General features: G+C 35.8%; 1 protein-coding gene across 2 annotated transcripts in view; it reads right to left on the minus strand.

The window, feature by feature from the left end:
- The window catches only part of C17H8orf88 (chromosome 17 C8orf88 homolog), a 42,380-nt gene extending 22,170 nt beyond the window's left edge, over nt 1–20,210 (minus strand). The window contains exons 1-7 of one of the 2 annotated variants that reach the window (XR_012327263.1): nt 19,768–20,210; nt 18,788–18,846; nt 13,097–13,195; nt 10,306–10,379; nt 10,068–10,094; nt 9,056–9,228; nt 2,964–3,036 (exon numbers count right to left, since the gene is read on the minus strand). Coding sequence is in view for 1 of the 2 variants with exons in the window: in XM_019925421.3 (XP_019780980.1) it covers nt 2,964–3,036; nt 10,306–10,379; nt 13,097–13,169 (220 nt within the window). In the remaining variant the exon portion in view is untranslated. The remainder of the gene's footprint in view (nt 1–2,963; nt 3,037–9,055; nt 9,229–10,067; nt 10,095–10,305; nt 10,380–13,096; nt 13,196–18,787; nt 18,847–19,767) is intronic. The other variant, XM_019925421.3, reaches the window with a different exon arrangement.
- Between the last annotated feature and the right edge of the window lie 732 nt (nt 20,211–20,942).

Genomic DNA, 20,942 nt, shown 5'->3' on the forward strand with positions numbered 1-20,942 from the left:
CTTGGAGGGTATTATGCTAAGTGAAATAAGTCAGAGAAAGACAAATACTGTATGATATCACTTATATGTGGAATCTGAAAAATGAAAGTAACTATTAAATATAACACAAAGAAACAGACTCACAGATATAGAGAACAAACCAGTGGTTACCAGTAGGGAGAGGGAAGGGGGAGGGGCAATATGGGGGCAGGGAATTAAGAGGTACAAACTACCATGTATAAAATAAGTAAGTTACAAGGATATATAGTATAACACAGGGAACATAGCCAACATTTTATAATAACTATAAATGAAATATAACCTTTAAAATTGATTCAGTATTCTGCATACCTGAAACTTACATAATATTGTACATCAACTATACCTCAATTTTAAAAAGTGAATGTTGGCTTATAACTCACACCATATACAAAAATTAATTCAAAATGGACCTAAATGTAAGAGCTAAATGTAAGAGTTAAAACTGTAAAACTCATAGGGATAAACCTTTATGACCTGAGATTTGGCAATTTCTCAGAAATGACATCAAAGGCAAGGGCAACAGAAGAAAAAATGATAAATTGGACTTCAACAAATTTAAAAAAATGTGTACATATAAGTATACTATCAAGAGAATGAAAAGACAAAGGAAAAAGTCCTTGACAATTATATATCTGATAAGAGTCTAGTGTCTATTATTACATATCTGATAAGGGTCTTATATACACATATCTAATACCTAATAAATATATGTATATATTTATTACACACACACATTGACACACACACACATACATAGGGAGAGAGAGAAGGGGAGGAAGGCAGAAGGGAAGTGGGAGAGAGAGGGAGAGAACAGATGAGGGTCTAGTATCTAGAACTCTTAAAACTCAACAACAAAAAAAAAACAACCTAATTAAAATATGGTCAAAGGACATGAATAGACCTTTCTCCAAGGAGAAATACAAATGGCCAATAACACATGAAAAGACACTCAAAATCATTAATCATTAGAGAAATAAATATCAAAATCACAATGAGATACCACTTCACACCCACTAGATTGGTTATGATAAAAAAAAAGATCCTAACAAGGATGTCAAGGAATTGGAACCCTCACACATTGCTATTGGGAATGTAAAGGGGTATAGCCACTGTGGAAAACAGTTCGGCAGTTCCTCAAAATGTTAAACACAGAACTACCATACGACCTGTCAAATCTACTCACAGGCATATATCCAAGAGAAATGAAACCAGGTGTTCAAACAGAAATCTGTACACAAATATTCACAGCAATATTATTCATAACAGCCAAAGAGTAAAAACAACTGAATGTCCATTAACTGAGAAATAAATAAAATGTGGCTTACCCATGCAATGGAATATTATTCATCCATAAAAAGGAATGAAGTACTGGTACATGCTACACAGGGATGAACTTTGAATACCTTATGGCAAATAAAAGAAGCCACAAACAAAAGGTAATATATTTTATAATTATATTAAATGAGATGTCCAGAATAAGTAAATCCACAAAGACAAAAAGCAGATTAGTGTTTGCTGGTGGCTGGGGAGAGGACTGTATGAGGGAGTACTGCTTAATGGGTATGAGGTTGCTTTGGGGGTAATAAAAATGTTCTGGAATTAGATAGTGGTGATGGTTGCATGATATTGTACATTTATAATGGTTTAAATGATGAGTTTTACTTCAATCAAAAAGAAGAAAAAAGAAACCTGAGAATTGCAAGGGGAATATCCCCAGATAACAGTAGAAGTCCATTCCAGGAAAACAGCTTCACAGCAGTACTGAAGAGTAATTAATCCATACTGGAACAGGATAATGGAAGATTCTAAAAGGAAAGTCTCCTTCAGGGGAAAAACTGCCAACTGATATATATGACCATAAGGAAAATATATATAAGTGTGGCAGAGTTGTTGGAGCAACTGATGCACAAAGTTAACAACAGTTGCATAGAAAAACAAGACAAACGTTAACTCCAGGAAAAAAGACGGATTGTATGAAACGGAGGTATGCACCTCTCAGCCAAGCAACTGTATTTATATAGTCATATAATATAAAGAGTGATGATGCTCTAAATGAAATTTAAATAACTATGTGATGGGGAGGGGGTAGATAGAAGGGTTGAAGAAGTGAGGGGACTGATGTGAAAGACATAAATTCTCATTTTCCAAAAGACGCTTTCAAAATATAATATAAAAAATGAGAAATATGGAAACAATTTAAATATTTTCTTTAGAATATGGAGTTAAATACTAGAAGAAAATGCTAATAGAGTATTTTTTATAACTTGTAACTTTTAAATTACATACACAGATTGGTTGACAAAAATTTGGAAACTAAATTAATAAATAATCTTTACTTTATTAAAAAGTAGCTGGTGTGGGAAAGACTACTTGTTCTTCGCAAGAGCAATTCTTCCTTTCTGCTTCAGCAATAGAATTAGCTGGCTGGAAAACTAAAGATTATATTTTCCAGTCTGCTTTGTACAGCATGACTAAGTTCTGGCCAATGAGAAATTAAATAGAAGTTATATATGCAACTTCTGGGTGATACTTTTTAGAACTTTCTTCCTCCTTCCTTCCTGATGGCTAGAGAGGGGACATGTGGCTGGAGCAGAGGCATTCATCTTGTGCAATAAGATAGAAGCCATGTATTGAGGATGGTAAAGCCATAGGACAGTATAATACAGGGGCTGGTAGCAACTTCACAAACCAGAATGAGTACACCAGCTCAAAATTTTACATGATACAGAAGATACAGAAATAAACTTCTATCTTGTTTCAGTCACTGTTATTGTGGTCTCCCCTTTAGAGCAGTCAAACCTATAACCAAATATAGACAGAAATCAACCAAAAGAATATAATAAAATTTCTTATGTACCTAAGGTTTGCAGCTAAGCAAATATTAACTTTACATGAGTGCTAAAACTCTCTTATGAAAGTTGAGAATTATGATAAAAATTTACCTTTTTTAACTGGAGACTGATGTTGTTGTTCATTAAGACCTTGAGAAAAGGCTTGCATTCCACTCGTCTTACACTATTGAAAGAAGAAAATACACTTTTTATCTAAGATTTTAAAATTTTATCTAACACTGTGTTTTTAATCCATTTTTAGTTTATTTTTGTGTATGGTGTTAGGGAGTGTTCCAATTTCACTCTTTTACATGTTGCTGTCCAGTTTTCCCAGCAACACTTATTGAAGAGACTGTCTTTTCTCCATTGTATAGGCTTGCCTCCTTTGTCATAGATTAGGTGACCATAGATGCGTGGATTTATCTCTGGACTTTCTATCCTGTTCCATTGATCTATATTTCTGTTTTTGTGCCAGTAGCATACTGTTTTGATTCCTGTAGCTTTGTAGTATAGTCAGAAGTCAGGACACCTGATTCCTCCACCTCCATTTTTCTTTCTCAAGATTGCTTTGGCTATTTGGGGTCTTTTGTGTTTCCATATAAATTGTGTGTGTTAATTAATTTGATTGTGGTAATCATATCACAATATGTATGTATATTACATCATCAGGTTGCATAACTTTTAAAAAAAATCATGTTGTTCAAGCTAAATAGATTAAATTTGTATTTGTCAATCATATCTCAATAAAGCTGAAAAAAAGTAAATTTACTTTGTCATGCCTGCACATATTAACAACTGAAAATGTAGATTATTTCAAATCTTTCATAGCATGTAAGAAAGTACACCTACTAAAATTTTATAAGGTGATTAGCTATGTCTTATCTCATTTAACTGTCATAATCTTACAAGGAAATAAAGAAAGTGTTATGATCACCATGTTACAGGCAAGGGAAATCAAGACAAAAAGTGTTTAGTAACAAATCCAAAAGTACATAGATAAGAGGTAGTCAAGCTAGCTTTTGAAACTCAGGGCTACTGCATATAGTCATGAAGAATGTGGATCTAAAGGGGTACCATTCACAGCACAGATGTGGCAGATATCCTAGCAGGTGGCAGCAAGGTATCTTATTCTAACAAAATCTGTATTTTTATAAAATTTTTTGTTCTTCTTCTAATTCTTGTAAAGGCACCAAATGGATAGCAGTGGCCCTATTAAACCCACTCATTTAACAAACACAGAGTGCCTACTACATGACTGGCACTGTGCTTTGTATTGGGAATACAAAGATGAACATAGGGCTTCCCTGGTGGCGCAGTGGTTGAGAGTCCGCCTGCTGATGCAGGGGACAGGGGCTCGTGCCCGGTCTGGGAAGATCCCACGTGCCACAGAGTGGCTAGGCCTGTGAGCCATGGCCACTGAGCCTGCGCATCTGGAGCCTGTGCTCCGCAACAGGAGAGGCCACAACAGTAAGAGGCCCACGTACCGCAAAAAAAAAAAAAAAAAAAAGATGAACATGACATTCCAGTATATGTTTCTGGAGGGATCACAAACTAAAAGGTAGAAAAATAAAACACTAAATGACAATAAAACTTGAGAAGTTCTATAATAACGATATGCAGAAGGTGCAATGGAAGGAAGGGGTATCAAATTTGACTTAGAAATTTCAGGAAACACTTTACATAGGAAGTGATGCTTAAACAACACTTACAGGATTAATAGGAGTTAGGCTGGCTGACCGGTGAAAAATGAATGTTTATGGAAGAAAAGCAGCCTTTGAGCTGCAAAACATGGGATAATATGGCTAGTTTAGGAAACGAAAAATGTTGACTAGGCTTGAGTAAAGCAAAATAAACACCATTTTTTTTTCAAGTCAAGGTTCTTTGCAATTTGTGGTAAAATACCCAATCTGCACACCTAGATATTCTATTTAGCCTTTTCATTTTTATAGCAAAAATGTTCCCAGACCCTGTCACTTATCTTAAACAAATGTACACCACTGAGATAAGGAAGGAGAACAGGAAGAGACAAATTCATATCAACATCCATTCCTAGGATGAAAATTTAAAGAGTAAGATTTATAAACACTCTCAAAAGGCAAAATGTAAACCGGAAAAATACTGTAACTCATAAAGAACTAATTTCTGTAGTATAAAGGAGCTCCTAGGAAACAATGGGGAAAAAAGCCTATAAAAAAGAATGGTGCATTTAATATTGTCCCAGAGGTCTCTGAGACTGGCACATATATGCAATGGAATATTACTCAGCCATAAAAAAGGAACGAAATTGGGTCATTTGTAGAGACATGGACAGACCTAGAGACTGCCATACAGAGTGAAGTAAGTCAGAAAGAGAAAATCTAGAAAAATGGTACAGATGAACCTGTTTCTAAGGCAGAAACAGAGACACAGTTGTAGAGAACAAATGTATGGACACCAAGGGGGAAGGAGGAAGTGGGATGAATTGGGAGATTGGGATTGACATATATATATATATATATATACTAATACATATAAAATAGATAACTAATGAGAACCTGATGTATAGCACAGGGAACTCCACTTCACTCGCTATAAAGCAGAAACTAACACAACGTTGTAAAACAACTATACCCCAATAAAACTTTTTTTTAATTAAAAAATATAAATAAATAAATAAATAAAAAGAATGGGTGAAGGCCATGAATTGGTAATACAGATGAAGGGAAATTCATATTATTCTTAAACAGATCAAAGATGGCCACAAATTCTTGACATTCTTTTATCTCCTCCCCTTGAATCTGAGCAAGCTCTATGATTGCTCAGACCAATCTAATATGACAGGCCCCTGCTGGTTTGCAGGCCTTAGTCTTGAAATCCAGATGTGGTGCTGTAAAGAGCCCAAGCCATTTGGTGAGGTCATTTGTAGGTGCCCCTTCCAGTCTACAGGGGCAGCTAAACTCTAAACCAACAGCCAGCATTAACTACCTGCCATGTGAGTGAGCCATCTGGCCATCCAGTCCAGTCAAGACTTTAAAGCACTCCAGACCTAGATGTTATCTGATTGCAACCACATCTTTGAGAAATGGTCACCTAAGACCAGTCAGCCCACAGACCCATGAAAGATAATAAGTTGTTGTTAAGCCAAAGTTTTCAAGTGCTTATTTATGAGGTAATAATTTAAAAAAACAGATTAAAAGAAGTTGTTCAGGCAGAAGAAAGATAATACCAGTAATAAACATGGATTTACACAAAGAAATTAAGAGTGCTGGAAATGGAATAAATGAAGGTAAAATAAAATTAATTCTTTTATTTTAAAAAATTATTTTAAAATATAATATACAAAAGCAAAAATAGTAGCAATGTGCTGTGTATTTATAGCACAAGCTAAAGTAAAATTATGACAATAGAGCAAGAATGGGAGGGAATACACTACAAAAAGGCTATGAGATCTAAGTGAGTTTAGCAAGGTCAATATACAAAAATCAATAGTATTTCTATATCCTAGTATCCAAGATGTGGAATTTGAAATTTACAAAAAATACCACTTAACAATAGTATCAAAAAATACAAAATGCTTATAAATTTGACAAAAGATGCTCAAGACCCCTATGCTGAAAAAAACAAAGCACAGAGAGAAATGTCATGTTTATGGATCAAAAACTCAAAATTAAGATGTTAATTCTTTTCAAATTAATTTTTAAACTCAATCAAAATTCCAATAGGCTCTTTTGTAGAAATTGACAGCCTCATTTAAAACTTATATGGAAATGCAGAGGACCCAGAATAACAAATTTGAAAAAGAATAAAGTTAATGAACTTTCATTACTTGATTTCAAGACTTATCAGAAAGCTACAGCAGTCTGTAAAGTGTGATGGTGACCAAGAGATAGACATATAGGGAATCTAGTATATAGCATGATAACTATAGTTGACAATACTATATTGTATATTGAAAGCTGCTAAGAGGGTATATCTTAATGTTCTCACTACAACAAAACAACAACAACAAAATAGTGATTATGTGAAATGAAGGATATGTTAACTGAACCCATTGTGGTAAATAAACATTTTACAACATACACATGTATTAAATCATCACATTCTATACCTTAAACTTACACATTATATGTCAATTATATCTCAATAGAAAAAAACAGACATATAAATCAGTAGAACATAATAGAGTTTAGAAATAAATTCACACATATAGGATATAGTGATTTGCTTTTGTATATTATCTTTTAAAATAATTTTTTAAAATAAAAGAATAAAAAGACAACTCAAATATTAGAAACATGCAAAGGATCTGAACAGACACCAAAAAGAAAAAAGAAAACTACAGATGATAAATAAACTCATGATAAAATGCTCAATCTCATTAATTATTAGGAAAATGCAAATATAAAATACGATGAGATACAACTACTCACACACTAAAATGGCTAAAAATGAAGACTGACTATACCAAGTGTTGACAAGGATGTGAAGCAACTGGTACCTCACACACTACTAGTGGGAATGTAAGAAGGTACAACCACTTTGGAAAACATTTTGGCAGTTTCTAAACCAACTTAACATATGATCCGTCAATTCCACTCCTGGGTATTGTGTGCATGTCCGCACAAAGACGTGAACACAATTATCCACAGCAGCATTATTCATAATATCCCAAAACTAGATACAATCCAATGTCCATCAACTGAGGAATAAATAAATTGTCCTATATTCACACAGCAGAATACTATTCCAAATTAAAAACAAACCAACTACTGCTATCTACAAGGACATGGAAGAATCTCAAAAACATTATGCTGAGCAAAAAAAATCTAACACCAGGGCTTCCCTGGTGGTGCAGTGGTTGAGAGTGCCTGCCAATGCAGGGGACATGGGTTTGTGCCCCGGTCTGGGAAGATCCCACATGCCGCAGAGCGGCTAAGCCTGTGAGCCATGGCTGCTGAGCCTGCGCGTCCAGAGCCTGTGCTCCGCAACGGGAGAGGCCACAACAATGAGAGGCCCGCGTACCGCAAAAAAAAATTTAACACCAAAGAATATAGACTGTGTGATTTCATTTATATGAAATTTTAGAGCAGCCAAAACTAATGTATAGTTAAAGAAAGCAGATCAGCAGATGCCTGGAGGAGGGAGCACTAGGATTAGTGGAAGTGGGGATGGTGAATGACTATAAAGGAATAAAAGAGTATTTTGGGGGAAGATGAAACTACAGCTCTATAGCTTCATTGTGGGGTTACTTACATGAGGTATATATTTATCAAAACTCTTTGAACAAATGGGTTCATTTTTCTGTATGTAAATTATACCTTAATAAAGTTGGTTTAAAAAAATACAGAGAGTTAGTAAAAAGTGTCCTTCATTATAAATTATGTGATATATCTCTGACATAGAGTCTGGTCACTTTTGCATTATAACTGAAGCAGCAGACAAAATTTTAAACTTAGAAGTATATCTAATTAACTGATTTTTCTCTATAAAATTTACAATATTAATATACTCCTTTTTACTTATAAAGTTTCTAAAAGAAGGTCAAGGGTTCCAAAGAGAGGTATGAATATTATTATTGTATTAATTAGGGAAATGCTAACTACTGGAACAGATAAAACAAAACATTACAATGGCTTAAAAAATTAATATAAAGCAAGTGTAATTAAGATATCATGGTACTGACACAGAGATACACAAATAGATCAATGGAAAAGAATTAAGAGTCCAGAAACAGGCCCTATTTATCTGAAAACTTATACAGTAAAGATGGCATAAATCTGAATGGAAAGAATAGATCATTCAATGAATTGTGCTTTACAACTGGTCTTCTATATGAAAAAAATAGATTTCTATCTATATCATACAAAAATTAACTTCAGGTAGACTATACACTTAAATATTAAAGCAAAACTTTAAATCTTTTTGAAGAATATGTAGGAAAAATATCCTTTGATCTTAGGGATGAGAAAACTTCATAAACAATGACACAAAGAATGAAATCATAAAAAATTTAAAATATGACTACATTAAAATTTTAAAGTTTGAAAAACACACACACACACACAAAAAACAATTCTCTCACAGACAAAGAGAAATGGGCAAATGATATGAACTGATAATTCACAAAAGAGAAAAACCAAATGGCCAAATTAAACATAAGAAAAGATGCTGCACTCAAAGTAATAAAGAATTAAAAATTAAAACCGACAAGATACATTTCTCACCCATTAAACATGAAAAAAGAGTGAAAGTCACGGGCTTCCCTGGTGGCACAGTGGTTGAGAGTCCGCCTGCCGATGCAGGGGACACGGGTTCGTGCCCCGGTCCGGGAAGATCCCACATGCCGCGGAGCGGCTGGGCCCGTGAGCCATGGCCGCTGAGCCTGCACGTCCGGAGCCTGTGCTCCGCAACGGGAGAGGCCACAACAGTGAGAGGCCCGCGTACCGCAAAAAAAAAAAAAGAGTGAAAGTCTGACAATAACAGGGTAAGGATGCAGAAAAATCAGAGTACTTCATGCATTGCTTGTACAAATCACTTTGGAGAGAAATTTGACAGTATATAGCAATTCTACTCCAGGTTTATACTACTGAGAACCTCTCAAACATGTATTAAACATAACATATAGATGGGTGTTTATTGTAGCATTTATTATAAAATATTTCTATTTCTATTATAAAACAGAAACAAGTGTCATGCCCATGACAGAAAATGGAACAAGAAATGTGGTAGCTTAATATATATATATAAAGAGATTATTCTGTATCAGCACATATTGAACTGCTTTACTCATTTTAACAGTTGCCTAGTATTCCATTTGTAAATATATTTATGCTTGTCTATGCATAATGTATTTCTGAAAGTTTCTAGATAAGAAAGGGGTACAATGGTTACTTCTGATCAGAGGAAATAGGTGACCGGGGGATAGAGATTGGAGGGAAACTTCACTAAATGTCATTTTGTATATTTTGAATTTTTAAATTTGTGACTATTTTATTTAGTCAAAAAATTAAATGAGAAAATTTTAAATATAAACCTAAATGTGAAAAAACATAGCAGAATATGTGTAGGTAAAATATTATTTATATAAAATTGTAGAACAGTTAAAACAATTCTATTTGTTATAGCAAAAGTACTAATACATTCACGAAAACAATAATAAATTGAGGACAGTTATCTTGGGGAAGTATGGGAAGGAAATGGGACGGTGCAGGGATATATAGGTTTTTAAAATTTTACCTGTAAGGTTTTTTGCTTTAACATTTTCTAAAACAAATAAAATAAAATATTTAGATTTGAAAACGGTGAGCAATGGGTATTAATAAGTGTTTATTCTCTTTAATATATGCTTGAAATAGATCATAACTTTTAAAAAGTATATAAAGCACTTAGTATAGTACCTGGCACACAACAGCCATCTAACAAATGTTACTTTCCAGTTGTAATGCTTTATTTTATCATAACTTCTAAGACTTACTCTGCTAACTCCACTTTGTAAGTACTGGGTGTTGCATGGATATTCGTTTTGGAAGTTGAAAGGGAATACTGTTCCTGTTAGGAGAGAAAAAAAAAAAAAAACGTTTTAAATATCTATTACTTCAATAAATGGTATACCATCACCTAAAAACCTTAAGTACCTAGGATATTCTAGGCACTGTTTTGAAATGTTTTCTGATAGTTCATTTACTCAACACAATGAAATGTCAGCCACCATGTTAGGAGGTGGGTTTATAAGCATGAAAAAAGCTCAGAGATAAAAGAGTTCATAGCTTATTTTTAAAAAAGAAGCTCATAAATAATGACTATAATAAAAATAAGTTATGTGACAGGTACAGAGAAGATACCAGGGGAGAGTAGAGTGGGCTTTGGGGGTATCAACTAAGGCTTCACGAAAAGAAATAATTCAATCTGGGTCTTGAAGAAAAAGTAGATTTCTTTGAGGATGTGAGTTGTCCAGAGAGTACAGAAGTATGCTGAGAAAGGCTAAAATTAATTTCTGATTTACTTAACTTTTCTGCTTAATAAACCCCTACTCCTGTCCAGATCTTAAGAGGATATAATTAAATGAGAGATCAGGGCTACCAGCCCACTCCTACCTACCCCTGAAATAGCCTTCAAGGGAAAGGATCAGTGGAAAACTGAACCTGTACAAATGAGGGAGGGACGAGTACTGTAAAAAGGCTAGTCACAGAAAGAAGCGGCTGCCAATGGTTTTATTTCCCTCGCTTTAGGAAAAAATCTGAGACTTCGCCCTACACAACTGCTTCTTCAGTGCACCAGAAGGATACAGCTTCAGCATTGCTAAACTATGGTCCAGAAGATCCCTTAATTTCATTTTGTCTGTCCTAAGTCACAGCCATCTTCAAAGGAAACATTACCAAAGTAGAGACAATCTTCTTTGTAGGAGCCAAAGATAGGAGAAAAAATGGAGGACTGAGGAGCTGTGTCATTTCTATATTTTCTGATTCATCTTTGTACCCAGTAAAAGGGCTATATTTTCCCTTTTCTAAGTAGCCAGTTATTCAGTTGAACACATGGACTAAACAGAATTTAAATAACTTTTATATTTTATGTATATATGTATAGACAAATATACATAAAATATAAATATATATACTAGTAATGAAAATAATAATAAAAAATTTAGAAATTAAATACCAAGTATTTCAAGAATTTGTCCAAAAGTTTAGTTTTATGGGCAAAAGAAAATATTTTAGAAAATTTAGATTTCCTGAAAAATTAGATTTTATGTTCCAGCTCAAGCACAGCCTTAATCTGTAAGTGTTGCTTGGTACTAATTTTTTTCAATTAGGTATATTTTTTAAAGTCTAACGCTCTCTCCAGATGACTGCTCTGCAGTGATCATAATCACAGGACACAATTTGTATTGAGAGTATCATTCTGAGCAGAAGCCAGTTGTTAACCATGAAAATGAGACATGAAAAAAAAAAGATACACAAGTTGCTCTCAGGCAAAAAAAATACACAGGTTCTTCCCACCTTTGCTGGTCTGGTAGACCATTAAGAATTTTCTTAATGTAAGTCCAAACCACAATGAGGTATCATCTCACACAGGTCAGAATGGCCATCATCAAAAAGTCTACAAATAGGGCTTCCTTGGTGGCGCAGTGGTTGAGAGTCCGCCTGCTGATGCAGGGGACACGGGTTCGTGCCCCGGTCCGGGAGGATCCCACTTGCTGCAGAACGGCTGGGCCCATGAGCCATGGCCGCTGAGTCTACGCGTCCGGAGCCTGTACTCCACAATGGGAGAGGCCACAGCAGTGAGAGGCCCGCATACCACAAAAAAAAAAAAAAATGCCTACAAATAATAATTGCTGGAGAGGGTGTGGAGAAAAGGGAACCCTCCTACACTGTTGGTGGGAATGTAAATGGGTGCAGCCATTATGGAAAACAGTATGGAGGTTCCTTAAAAACTAAAAATAGAGTTAACATATGATCTAGCAATCCCACTCCTGGGTATATATCCAGAAAAGACAAAATTTCTAATTCAAAAAGATACATGCATCCCAATGTTCATAGCAGCACTATTTACAATAGCCAAGATATGGAAACAACCCAAGTTCCCATCAACAGAAGATGTGATATATACACAATGGAATATTAGCCATAAAAAAGCATGAAATAGTGCCATTTGCAGCAACATGAATGGACCTAGAAAATATTATACTTAGTGAAGTAAATCAGACAAAGATAAATATATGATACCATTTACATGTGGAATCTAAAAAATAATACAAATGAATCTATTATAAAACAGACTCACAGACATAGAAAATAAACTTATGATTACCAAATGGGAAAGGGAAGAGCAGAGGGATAAATTAGGAGTACGGGATTAACAGATACAAACTACTATACACAAAATAGATAAGCAACAAAGATTTGCTGTATAGCACGATTAACTATATTCAATCTTATAATAACCTATAATGGAAATAATCTGAAGATATATATATATATATATATATATATGTATACAACTGAATCATTACTGTATACCTGAAACTAACACAATATTGTAAATCAACTATATTTCAATAAAAAAAGAATCCTTCTCTTTCGTAATACTTCTAAATTCTTCAAACAGTGGAGATCATTGGTTTTCATTATTTTTTAAACATCCACCATTTATATATTTATTTACTTATATATTGTATATACATATTATTTATATATTATTTGGCCTTTCAAATACTAATTAGCCATTAACCAATTAATTTTTTAAAATGTGTACCCTAGATTACTCACCAGGTGGAGAAGTCAGATGACGAACAGGTCTTGCTGGTTGAAGTGGTTTACCAATCAATTTTTTGGTTTCCATTGTCTCAAAGACCTTGAGGTTCCATACTTTAGGCGGGAAAAATACATTTTATCTTCTAGACAAGATAATCAAGTTGCTTTAACATATATACAAATAACCACGACATTCATTTGAAAAGAACTATTTTATAAGTTAAGGTGGAAAACACAAAACAAAGCATTTAAAATAACATGCAACAAACCATAGACCCCTTTACAGCATCTGTCACAACTGAATATTCCCTCTTTAAAACATTTTCCTCCCTTAACTCTCCTGACTCTTTTCTTTAAGTTTTGTTTCCTATTTCTTTGACTGCCTCTTCTAACTTCCTTAGCTGATTCCTACTTTTCTCCAAATAAACTTAGGGATTCGTCCAAATTTGGCTTTGGTCCTCTTAGCTACTCTCATCTATTCTTATGATTGCAAATACCTATCTGCATGATAAATATGCCCTAATTTACACATCCAGCATCTACCTCTCTTTTAAATTCCAGTTTTATCTTTCTAATTGCCAAAAGATATTTCCATTTATATTTTACTATAGGTACCTCAAGTTTAACATATCCAAAATTGCAGTACTATTTACAATAGCCAGGACGTGGAAGCAACCTGAGCGCCCATCGACAGATGAATAGATAAAGAAGATGTGGTACATATATACAATGGAATATTACTCAGCCATAAAAAGAAATGAAATTGAGTTATTTGTGGTGAGGTGGACAGACCTAGAGTCTGTCATACAGAGTGAAGTAAGTCAGAAAGAGAAAAATACCATATGCTAACACATATATATGGAATCTAAAAAAAAGGTTCTGAAGAACCTAGGGACAGGACAGGAATAAAGATGCAGATGTAGAGAACGGACTTGAAGACACGGGGAGGGGGAAGGGTAAGCTGGGACAAAGTGAGAGAGTGGCATTCACATATATACACTACCAAATGTAAAATAGATAGCTAGTGGGAAGCAGCCGCATAGCACAGGGAGATCAGCTTAGTGCTTTGTGTCCCCCTAGAGGGGTGGGATAGGGAGGGTGGGTGGGAGATGCAAGAGGGAGAGGATACGGGGATATATGTATACGTATAGCTGATTCACTTTGTTATACAGCAGAAATTAACACAACAATGTAAAACAATTATACTCCAATAAAGATGTTAAGAAGAAAAAAAAGACTACTTGGCACAAGGCAAGTGCTAAATACATGCTATTACTATAAAAAAAAATCAAATTCATTACTTTGACTCCAAAGATGTCCCTCCTCCTGTATTCCTTAAGTCATCACCAACTCCCTCATATCACCCTCAGTTAAAGACTCCTTAAATTTGTCTATATTAGAGCCCCCACACCATAATCAGTCTCTAATTCCTATCCATTCTACTTCCAAAATATCTCTAAAATATATTTTCTTTACTCCCACCACTACTCTTTTAGTCCCACAGTAGTTCTTAATTCATCTCCCTGAACACCTAGACTGATTTAAATACTCCCTCTCCCTATGTACCTATGTACCTGGGACACAGTGAATATGCCCTTATCATGCCACTTAGAGAACACTGTACTGTACTATACTATATACCACACTATAATGGCTGATTTGTCTTCCATACTAGGCAAAAGTGAGGAACAGAGTCTTCTTAAAGTGAGGAACAATATTTTCATTCCTCCTGTGTCCCCTACAACTAACTCAGTACTTGGACTGGATCCAAAGTAGGTGTAAAACAAGCATCTGCTGAACAAATGGGTGAATATAGTCTCCAAACTATGATCTCCTTACACACATACCTGCTTAAAAAACTTCAGTACCCCATCACCTCCTGAATTATTAACAGAAACAGGACCCAACATCCATGTGTCATACACAGTAAACCACTTACCTATGTCATATTATTTAATATTCAGAACAACTTTATAAATTAGGCACTATTAACAGCTAGAGCTCAGGTCTTGGGTCAGCCTACCTAGGTTCTTATCATAGCTCCACCACTTAGCTATGTAATTATGGAAAACAATAACCCCTATCTCCTAAGTTTGATGTGAAGACTAAAAAAGAAAATCTGTATAAAGCATTAGCACAATGCCTGGTACATAGTAAAAGTTAAATAAATGTTAATTTTATCATTTTTTTATCCTCATTTTACAGAGAAGGCTTAGGGAAATCAGGTAACTTGCCCAAGGTCATAAGTCTAAAAAGTGATGGGTATGCTCATCCCCATGCTTTTGGACAAGATGCTATGATCAAGCTAGCCCCATATTCTCTTTCCACCTCCCACACAGGCAGAACTGTCCAAGTTTCATTAAGTACCCTTCTTATGTGCTCATAAATCACCCCTGTATCCTCTTCCAGTGTGTTGCATTAGTTTCAAATACCTATTATCTGACTATAAAATTATAGCTCTATCACTCAGGTATATCTCTAATGGCTAGCACAGTGTCTAATACACAGTACACGTTCAATAAGTTGTTGAATTCATAAATGTTATTTTGTTTCATCATATATATTCAGGTGCTCTGTTTGGAGTTCCCTCACGCTCCCTGCTGCTCTTCTCCCAAATTGCTATTCATCCTTCAAAGCCAAGGTCAAGTTCCCTCTACTTCCGTGGAAAGTATCCTCATGTCTCAACGCTAACATTAAATAAACTGGTTCACATGAAGTTCTCTAGTTCCTAACAAATAGTTGATAGTAAAATAACAATAGTGGTAGCAACAATAATGATTTTTCTTTCTTCCTCCAGTGGTCCATATTGTATTGGGTTGGCCAAAAAGTTCATTCGGGTTTTTCCATGACTTCTTATGAAAAAGCTGAATGAATTTTTGACCAACCCAATATTTTGCCTATTAATTTTTCTAAAATGTATCATACAAAAAATCTATTATATGCCTAATTGGTTAGACTGTGAGTTAGTTTAAGCCAAAAAAACTAGGCTTTATTTATCTTTGTATCTTAGTAGCTGCAACATAATTAGTTTTACTAAATAAATCTATAAATTTAAATACCTCCTATTTAATGAAAATCTTCTGATGCCTGAATGGACCAAAAGCTTTCCAAATTTTGATACCTATCAAGACAAAGTCAAAAGTAAAACTCCACCTGATTTTGCACTTGCTCATCCAGAAATTGATTGTAACCCATGATTTTAAGCAGAGGTTGGTCTAAGTGACTGTTTCCCTAAGTATAAAATAGGGTTAATCACTTTCTTTATGCTGCAAAGAAATGCTTTCATCTTAAAAAAATGCCTTTGGACATAATTCAAGTGTTAAAATCATAAATTTATAAACAATCTCTCAAAGTTAGCAATGATAACTAAGCACAAAATAGTTACTTTTTCTTGAAATTCGGAGAGATGCAAGCCAGTACTCTAAGTTAACACCCATCTAGATTTGTAATGTGTATGTTAACTGGTATTTCAGCACAGTGATTAACAACCTTCTAAACAAAACTAATGCACTACTTTGATATAATAGGAAAAAAAAAAGTTATAAGCATATGTAGCAAAAAAACCCACTTCAAATATTTATTGAATATTTTCTATGTGGAAGGGAATATTTTAATATGGACCAAAGAACAGTCTAATATTGCATTATTTAATGTTTATCCTAGCCATTTTAATTAGGACACTAATACTAGTAGTAGTAATTTTCCATCCTGTTTCCCATATGAAAAGAATACAATAGAGTACTTTGGCACACACTTTTTTATTTTTCATTGCTCAGCTGAAATCGAGTTGGTAGAGGTTGTAAAGTCTTTCCAGTTGCTGAGCAATGCAAATCCCCAGTATTCAATGCAAATCCACAGTTTTCAAGAGTTGGAGAGTTACAGAACTCTTATATGATTTTACAACACATGTAAATAAACAAGCAAACAAACGAAAAGATTTTTCAGTACCACCTACCCTTTCAATTTGTAGTATGAAAACTACAGCAAAGTCCCCAGATACATAAATCCACATCAGTTAAGGAAATTATTAAAGTAAACTATGTCTGCATAGAGACAGTGACATTATAGGGAATAAGTTTGGGATGCATACTATATAACAGCATCATGTCTTAAACAGTGTTATTAATGGAAAAGTATTTACCTTATACAATAATAAGCAATTATTGTAAAACTGATCTAGGATCAGAATCTATGAAGGACAGGGCTCCACAAACCAAAGCCTAATTCTCTGGGTTACAAATAAAGACAGCTGAACGACACAGTCAGCATATAAAATAACTTCAATCTTAAACTCTAATGTCTGCTCACTCATTGAATGTAGAACTCCTTTCCTTTGAAGCTACCTAGGTTAGGCATTTATGATATCAAGTGTTACAAAGAACAGTTGCAAAAAAAACATAACCCTACCTACAACATTGGGTAGCAAGTAGTGGGCCTGTCATAAAGTTGTCTTTGAAATGTAAATATATAGTTTTGTGGTATAAATATTTTTAAAGGACATTTTGATCCAATGTCTCAAAAATTCATTATATTAACACATGCTGAGAAATGGTTACTAACTAAAGTTGTTTTTCAAGTTTACACAAATCATCTTAAAATGCCAAATGGTATGAACGGAACACTGGTTTGCAAGTCAGGAAACCTGTGTAAGTGCTATTCTTCATCTAGAATACTAACTATATCTTAGGTTGTTTGTTTAAAAAAATATATCAAACTAAATATAAGGGCCCACCAATTCTGAAATTACAAATTAACCTAAAATTTTCTAAAATATAGTACCATGAGATAAGTATATATACTGATCAATTGGGGCAAATTTTCTTTACCCAATATATCCTATTCTTTTTTAATTAAAACTCCATTTTTTGAGATCCTACTACATGTTAAATGCTTTACATATACTATCTCATTTAATTTTGAGCCATACATTAACTGTTGTAGAAAATCATTATTAGCTACTTTACAGATGAGAAACCTGAGGCTAAGAAAAATAAGAGATGTGCTCAAGTTCACACGGTTAGTAATTGGTAGAAATGAGGTTCCGACTATAAAGTTCACGCCCTTGTCTCTAAACTTGTGTGTTTGGTAAGTAAAGACACCTCACTCTCCACTATTCCATGTGGACACTATTTGTATGGAAAAAAAATTAATTATGAGAAGGAACATTTATGTATAAAACCTTGCTGAATAAAGTGGTGTGTGCTAATAATTTTCATTTCCTCAATTTTCAATTTTTCTTCAACTACTAAATAAATTGTGGGATTACTATGCTTTCCTCACTCTGCAGACATGGTACACTGCCATTCTAATCCACAGAATGGATTAGATATATGAAACATAATATGTATTATACTTAAAAGCTGAATATTATACTTAAAATTTACAACTTAAATTCTAGATTTCTTTAGAAACTGCTGATGGTTCTGCTGCAATTAAGAAATAAAAGCATATAAAATTAAAGAAATAAGCTGAGAGAAGAAGTGAAAAGACCATGCTTTCATTTACCTCATGTATATTTCCCATATAGGATTATACCAGATAGGATTTAATCTTAATTTTCAACTTCAAAATATCTCTTTTACAAAGTTAGGATTCCTTAAAGCCAAATGCTGCTTGTAAGTAAACAGCAGAAACTGATAACCTGATAGATGAAAAATAACATAAAGGAAATATAGAGGAGTACAGGATAAACTAATTATGACTTACATGATGAAAGACACTTTATACTCCACAAATCGTGTTGCCATATGCAGGAAAAATTAAAACTAAAATATCAAAAAGTTATAAGCCTAGAGTGTCCCCTTATATTTTTCCATTTCATGCTTTCTGACCCAAAATTTTTGTTTTCTCTGTGAAGCATCTTTCAATACAAGCACAATTTAACATTGAGGTGGGATAAAACTGTCCAGGTAATGGGTGTTGGTGGTTGTCATAACTGATGTAACTGTCCTTTTTCAGGTTTTTTTTTTTTTTTTAGTTTTGCTAAAATATCAGCAATTATAAAATTTTGATACAAATATGTTGTACACCTGAAACTATTATAATGTTATATGTCAACTTTTGTAAAACAGAATACCTTTACATACAAGTTGCATAGAACATCTTCAAATACGTTCATTAACCATTTGCTTTCCTTCTGTGAAGTGACCACACATGTCTTTTGCTTCTTTATTCTTACTGGGTTTTCTTTTCTTATTGAATTTAATTTATTATTAATAAAAACAACTACAGTAATCTCAAAAACAAAAACAAACTGTTGCCCAAAATTAGTAAGGATGATTCTAGGGCATGGGAAACAGTCTTCAAACCATCCCACTACCTAGGACCAGGTCCTGGGACAGCGGGCGATGTGCACTTCCTTTTCGGGGCTTTTTATGTGTTTGTTTTGTTTTTGTTTTATCAATATCCCTTCAGCAGTGTAATTCCCTTGGCCACTGGCCCCTCGCCCGGTTTTCCACACCGGCCCCCACCCCTTTCCTTCCGACCTGCTCGCTCCCTTCACACTCTAAGAACCACCTTGGGGACCCTGTGGAGGCCCTGCCTGATTTGCGCCGACTGACCCCAGAGGTTCTCTCCCTCACCTCAACTTCCCCCGTTTCCTCCCTCGGAGACGGCGTCCACTGGCCTCCTCACACCCCGGGACCTGACTTCTGTCCCCGTATGGCTCGTCATCCCCGGCCACCTACCGCCTAAAGATCCGGGAGGATTTCGGGACAAGCAGCCGCGTCGCGGCGCTCAGCCCTAGACGCGGCGGCCGAGCGCCCGGCTGCCCGTCCGTGAACAGCTGCAGCCGCGAGTCCGCTCCAGGCCCAGGGTGGCGGCGACGAGGGCGGGGCAGACAGCGGCTCCCAGGGGCGTTGGGCGGGCGCGGGGCGGGGCCTCGGGCGCCTGGGGCCCAGAGCGCGGCGCAGCCCGGCGGGAGCAGAACCGTTAAACTGGCGGCGTGCGTTTCTCGGGATGTGCAGGGCGCGAGGGGCGGGCGCAGCCTCTCGGGAGCCGCGCGTGGTGCGGAGGCTTCGCCGAGGTGCCTTTGGGACCCCAGCCGGCGGTCCTGCTTGCCCGACACGGGGAGGCGCGAGACGAGACGTCTGCGCGATGCCGGGCGGCGGACTCCAGGCAGCGTCTGTGAGCTATGCAGCCTCTATGAGCGAGGCCTCCGGTGAGCTGACGACTGAGCCCCTCCCGCGTCGGAGCTGCCGGCGGATCCCGCAGGCGCTGGCAGCTGTCCCTGGCCTGAGTCTAAGTGGTGCTAGGATTCGGGCTGTTATGGAATAAGGGAAATGGTTAACTTCTGACAGGAATACATATCGCACACAGACTGCCGTCCTGAAAGGAACAAAATTCGTTGAGGCGACTCCATCTGAATCCGAATCCTTTATTTTTAATTTTCACTTTTATTCTTTTACTCAATTTTTCACTGTTATTTTTGAGAGTCCCCACTTGGTACTACCACTACACTAGGGGGACGTGGAGGCGGAACACGGGTGAACACGGGTGTAATTACAGGGCTCACAATCCGGTGGGCCCCTGGGCTGGTGAACAAATTCTGTGGGCTGTGCTAAGTATTGCGATAGGGGAGTAGATTTAAGTTGGGAGCATAGTGTAAGGAATGCCTAAACTGACCCTTAGGCTTGGAATGTTAGAGCCGTTTTCGGAACAGCTTATGCTTGGTTTCTTCCAGCTGGCTGGAGGAAGAAGGCAAGGAAGAAGAGACGGTGCAAAGGGAAAAGAAAACTTGTCTGGCGTACAGTAGTTGGAGTAGGGGAAACAGTGTGGAAAGGAAACAGAAGAAGTGGACATGAATCAAAAGTTTGAATCTTTCATAACTTATCTTTTTGAATATTGGAAGGGTCGTTCTCAC

The sequence above is a fragment of the Tursiops truncatus genome, chromosome 17 (assembly GCF_011762595.2).
Source record: "Tursiops truncatus isolate mTurTru1 chromosome 17, mTurTru1.mat.Y, whole genome shotgun sequence".
Taxonomy (NCBI): domain Eukaryota; kingdom Metazoa; phylum Chordata; class Mammalia; order Artiodactyla; family Delphinidae; genus Tursiops; species Tursiops truncatus.